This window comes from Glycine max, chromosome 12 (genome assembly GCF_000004515.6).
Source record: "Glycine max cultivar Williams 82 chromosome 12, Glycine_max_v4.0, whole genome shotgun sequence".
In the NCBI taxonomy this organism is placed as follows: Eukaryota; Viridiplantae; Streptophyta; class Magnoliopsida; order Fabales; family Fabaceae; genus Glycine; species Glycine max.
The window spans coordinates 1,457,196-1,463,022 of NC_038248.2; the positions used below are offsets into that span (position 1 = coordinate 1,457,196).

General features: G+C 32.8%; 1 protein-coding gene across 1 annotated transcript; it reads left to right on the forward strand.

Moving 5' to 3' along the window:
• The first annotated feature begins 939 nt into the window (after positions 1-939).
• Positions 940-5,173, forward strand: LOC732577 (biotin synthase). Its single transcript, NM_001250298.2, has 6 exons — positions 940-1,335; positions 1,721-1,900; positions 2,200-2,306; positions 2,541-2,746; positions 3,830-3,969; positions 4,719-5,173. Exons 1-6 carry the CDS (start codon positions 1,144-1,146, stop codon positions 5,016-5,018), a joined length of 1,125 nt encoding a protein of 374 aa, NP_001237227.2. The 5' UTR covers positions 940-1,143; the 3' UTR covers positions 5,019-5,173.
• Positions 5,174-5,827: the final 654 nt, after the last annotated feature.

A 5,827-nucleotide genomic window follows, 5' to 3' on the forward strand; every position in this document is an offset into this window, starting at 1 on the left:
TCTGCATCACTCAGCCCTGCATCCTATTCTTTTATATAAAGTAAACTTATTATATTATTAAAGCAAAATGACAAGAAAACCACAAAATATCAAAGGTGTCAATTTTTTAGTTGGTCTAATTTTATAAAATCAATAACCTATTATTTCATATCTATTGATTGATTACTTATGTCTAATAGTTAGTAATATACTAAGAAGAATAACTTATCATTAATAATAATCATTTGGGCAGAATCATTTTTCGTACTAAAAAAATATTTTAAATAAGTAAAGTTCAGTGATGAACACAATTAGATTGAAAACATTGGAAAAAAACCCTAAATGGTTAAATTGAATTAAATGAATATTAAGCAAAATTATTAATTCAAAAAAAAACTTTAAAATATCAACTTAAATTAAAAAAGTCAAAGAACATATTAAAACTCAAATTAAATTTAAAAGAAAAAAATAATAGTTTTGTTCGTCTATATCTTATTACTACCTCCAAACAGAAATATAAAAAATTAAATTACATTTATCAAAAAAATTATTTAACATCATTTAATTTTGATATTCTTAATAGAAAAGTTAATTTCTTAAAATACTCTCTACATTAATCGCATAAGACAAAAAAAAATATAAAACTCCAATTAAATGAAGAATATTTTAAAAATAATATAGGATTGACTAAAATTTGTTTGTATTTTAATCCAATACCCATTGAATTATTTTTCTTATATTTCATTCCGCAAGAAATACTATGCAACGCATCTTGATTTAATACACTGTAAAAAGAAAATGTTAAACTTCTATACGTTTCTTATATTTTTATTGAAAAAGTACATATGAAAAATAAACATATTTATTATTTTTTTTAATTTTTAAAATATTCATTTTTTTATTATCCAATACTAAAATTATTGTTATAAAAAAATACTAGTTAAAATCATAGATAGATTCATGCATTGCGTGAGGTAGGTGAAGACCTCTCGGACTTGGAACGCAGAACGAATGATTCATCAATTTAGGAGAGTTTTGGCCGCCAAATAAACACTCTCACTATAAACTCCAAAGTCCCAACGCTAAACCAAACCAAAACTAAAACAATGTTGTCTGTCTGAGTTTACATTGAGAGTGCCCAAGTTCGAATTCGAAAGCAAAAACATGTTTTTGGCGAGACCCATTTTCCGAGGACCCTCCCTTTGGGCGTTGCACTCTTCCTATGCATATTCCTCTGCCTCTGCAGCTGCTATTCAAGCTGAGAGAACCATCAAAGAAGGGCCCAGAAACGATTGGAGCCGAGACCAAGTCAAATCCATCTACGACTCTCCCATTCTCGATCTTCTCTTCCACGGGGTAATTCCTGTTTCTTTGTGCTTTAATGGCTTCCTGTAAAAATCTTTTTTATTTATTTATTTTAGATATTGTTAAGTTGATAAGGAAAGTGTCGGAAATCTCTCATTAATTAGTAATACGACGAAAAATAATACTGTATGTGGGTGGGGGGGAACCCTTGGTTCATAACCTAATTTTTGAAGTTGAGTTAAGATGATACCTGAGTCTATCCTACTAGTTGTTGTTAGGCCTATCGAGTCACCTGATATCAGACCATTATGAGACCACTCAAAGAAGTCCAGTCTCTCACATTTCACGCTCATGTAACGGATGCATGATCATAATTGTTGTAATTTTACTAAGAGATTTTGTTTTTATTTTGGGGGTGCTTGGTTTGGTTTGTCAGGCTCAAGTTCACAGACATGCTCATAACTTCAGGGAAGTTCAGCAGTGTACTCTTCTGTCTATCAAAACAGGAGGGTGCAGTGAAGATTGTTCCTATTGTCCTCAATCCTCTAAGTATGATACAGGAGTCAAAGGCCAACGCCTTATGAACAAGGAAGCTGTTCTCCAGGCTGCAAAGAAGGTACACTTTTTTTTTCCTTCAGATAATCAGTTTAGGGGCTGTGTGCTTCTACAGCAGTTGTCCTTGTGATGTCATTATTGATGTCTGGAAAACATGAATCTGCCTCTCGAGTGACATCGTGGAATGGTTATGTATTCATCTCAAACATTTCCTAGCTTGTGCATCATATCAAATTAAGAAATGTAGCTTAATTTAGATGTTGGGAATCTTATTTTATGTAAAGAAGGAAAAAAAAATCATGCATGTTGTTGCTTGTTGTTGGTATGCTTTTTCTTGAATGGAGAATCCTTTTCCTTTAGGCAAAAGAGGCTGGGAGCACTCGCTTTTGTATGGGTGCTGCGTGGAGGGATACACTAGGAAGAAAGACCAACTTCAACCAGATCCTTGAATATGTGAAAGACATAAGGTAATGCAACATCATTTTATTTTTGTCAAATTTATCAAGTACCACAGAATGAGCTGTTGAGTCTAGGCAGATAAGTCTTCTTATTGGGATTTGTTTGTTAAATACATAATAAAAGGTTGGCGGTGACTGAAAAGTATGCTGAATGTTTTATTTATTACCTTTCAAGTTTCAAGTGAAATATACTTTATTTCTTCATTAAAAATGATAACACTTAGACTATCTGCCTTATTCTAGGGACATGGGAATGGAGGTTTGTTGCACCCTTGGCATGCTGGAGAAACAGCAGGCTGTTGAACTCAAGAAGGCAGGTCTCACTGCTTATAATCACAATCTTGACACTTCAAGGGAGTATTATCCAAACATAATCACAACAAGGACTTATGATGAGCGTCTTCAAACCCTTGAGTTTGTTCGGGATGCAGGGATCAATGTTTGTTCTGGTAATTATTTTACTTAAAATACAATGAAACTTATTAGTAATTTGCTATGACTTGTAGTCAAGTTCATCAAGATGATTATAATATACTATTTGTAAAATCTTTTCTATATTAGTAGAAGATCCTCCATTTTATTCATAAGCAGTTATTCTTTTTTTATTCCAGAACATAAGATGTAGATCTTATTTGTTATGAACTCTTCTTTCACTGTTTTCCTTTGCTCTGAACTGGGCAGTATAAAGTTATTGGTTTAATACTAGCCGGACTTGACAACTTAGTCTCGATAAATGGTTTAAATCTTGTTTACATGAAAGTGAGAATTAAGTTTCAAATGGATTGCTTTTGGAAATAAGAAAATTCAAAATGTTAGCTTGGAATTTGTAAAATTTGAAATTATACATATTTTATCTATTTATAGATTAATTGTGTAAGAGGGCGAGCCCTGGTGCAGCGGTAAAGTTGTGCCTTGGTGATTTGTTGGTCATGGGTTCGAATCCGGAAACAGCCTCTTTGCATACGCAAGGGTAAGGCTGCGTACAACATCCCTCCCCCATACCTTCGCATAGCGAAGAGCCTCTGGGCAATGGGGTACGAAGTTTTTTATAGATTAATTGTGTAAGATGCAAATCAAATTTTTCTAAGTGGCTTAAGAATTTTTGTTACTGTATTTTGTTTACTTTGGTAACATTGTAGTTACTTGAGAAAAGAGATTCACAGCAGTATAATCATGTCTAATGGACTTGAATTCATTAAATATCTTTTATGTGAATTTTATGGCATAATTTCTATCACTTCCCTTAAAGCTATGTTTAAATAATCATCTTATGGATGAACAATATTTATTTGAAGACTCAGCCATGACATCACCAGCTATCAAATCCAGAGTTTGCTTTGTATCTATTTAAAGCTAACCTGAATTACTTTTGTTTATCTTTTCACTTCAACCTAAACAATGATTGTTCAAGGTCTCATTCTATTCACCAGTTCTTATAATTGAGCCATTCCATTTATGCAGAAAAATATCTCATTGCAATGAGGAGGGTTATTTTTCTTACAATTGTCTGACCAACTGAAAATTATTTACAGGAGGAATTATAGGGCTTGGAGAAGCAGAGGAGGATCGTGTAGGTTTGTTACATACATTGTCAACACTCCCCACCCATCCAGAGAGTGTTCCTATTAATGCACTTGTTGCTGTAAAGGGAACCCCTCTTGAGGATCAGAAGGTGAATTCAATAAACTACTTAAATTGTTAAACTGAACTATTAGTGAAGAAATGCCAGTCATCTTAATGGATCTTAATTTTTTATTGAGTCTGATAGTTGAGTCAGGAGGACAAAAAGGTCTGATTTTAAAATGCTTTGAGTTATGAAATTAGCCTTTCTGGAGACACCTTTTATGTAGTGCATTTCATAAATGTGAAGATAGTAACTAATATTTTATTACTGGAATCCAAATTGTAAAATTTATGTGTGTTGAGGTGACAAGTAGAGAGCGGGTTAGTGTAGTAAAATTGATAGATAACAATTATCAGTCAGTGACAATTTCTTGTGTGGTTTGAATGATAATGATGTAAAAGAGGAGGTGGAACCTAATTAGTCTGATGGGAGGTGATAAATCATGTTATTCTCAGATTTATGACAGAAGCTAGGGTGTATGCATTTTGTTTACGTGGTCTTGTCAGATATTGTTTATTAGGATTTTAATTCTGTCACCTTCTCCTAACCTTTAAGCATTTTAATGACTATATTTGTATCTTGTGTAGGATGTAATTGCCCATTGATAATATTAAATAACAAGCATCAAAGTTGTATGTAGCTATTGTGCTTGCTTTTATGTTTGGATTGATAGCATCATCAGTAATTGCTTCAAACTTACTGACTTTGTGTGCCTTATATGCAAGTTTACCCAAATTACTGCCACGTTGTTACTTGTTTTGAATTGTCTATAACTTCTTATCTACAAATATTTTCAGCCTGTTGAAATATGGGAGATGATTCGCATGATAGCGACTGCACGTATCATAATGCCAAAAGCAATGGTAAGATTATCAGCTGGCAGAGTTCGATTCTCCATGCCTGAGCAGGCATTGTGCTTTCTGGCCGGTGCAAATTCTATATTCACTGGTGAAAAGCTTCTCACTACTCCTAATAATGATTTTGATGCTGATCAACTCATGTTTAAAGTTCTTGGACTCCTCCCAAAAGCTCCAAGCTTAAATGAAGGTGAAACTAATGTGACAGAAGATTATAAGGAAGCAGCTTTTTCTAGTTGAGCTGTCAACGGTTTTTAAAAAGTGTGATCTTTCAATTTCTCTAATTGCTCATTAGCATGTACTGATGTTAGGTTTCATTGAATTTTGTCTATTCTCAGCTTTGAAGACACAAACTCCAACAGTTAAAAATAAATATTGAAATTATTTATTTTTCACTAAATGGGTTTTTTTTCAAGCTTAAAATAAATGTAAAAAAGATGTTGACACTTTTCAGCGTGATCATTCTAAAATTATGCACCAATATCATGGTGGTGGTTGGAGATTTGCCAAAATACTCTCTTAAAATCGAAGTATCGTTATCAATTTATTTATTTGTGAAAAGCATTTGTTGTAGTCTGCAACCGCCAGAAACTTTTGTTTTGGGTGTTCTGCAGCCGCCATTTCCAAGTGGTTTAAGATCGCCAGAAATTGCTGGCAAATATGGTCAGTCTACACGGCTGCAGCCTGATTCATGTTTCAGGCAGAAAACAACCCTAATTTTGTAATGAAAAATGCGAAATTGCACGAAACAACACAAAAAGGGATACTGAAATCTGATTGGTTATTTAATTATCACTTAAACCAACCATGAATGGTTTTAAGGGTCCTGATTTGTCAAATGACTGATTCTTGCATTTTGAATCCATTTTTATCATAATATATGGCATCTAAAAAAAATATTATTTTAGTATATTAAAATTTAAAGTAATTTATTTATATTTAATAAAACATTAAAATTTATAGACATATACTATCTTCAAATTAAAGAGGCTACTTTTCGGGTGATTTACCCAAACCAATTACAAAAGAGATGTCTGAAATTTTAATGT

Coding starts and splice junctions, on each gene's coding strand:
- LOC732577 (NM_001250298.2), top strand. CDS start 1,144: ATGTTTTTGGCGAGACCCATTTTCCGAGGACCCTCCCTTTGGGCGTTG. Junction 1,901..2,199: donor TTCTCCAGGCTGCAAAGAAG/GTACACTTTTTT, acceptor CTTTTCCTTTAG/GCAAAAGAGGCTGGGAGCAC. Junction 2,307..2,540: donor GAATATGTGAAAGACATAAG/GTAATGCAACAT, acceptor GCCTTATTCTAG/GGACATGGGAATGGAGGTTT.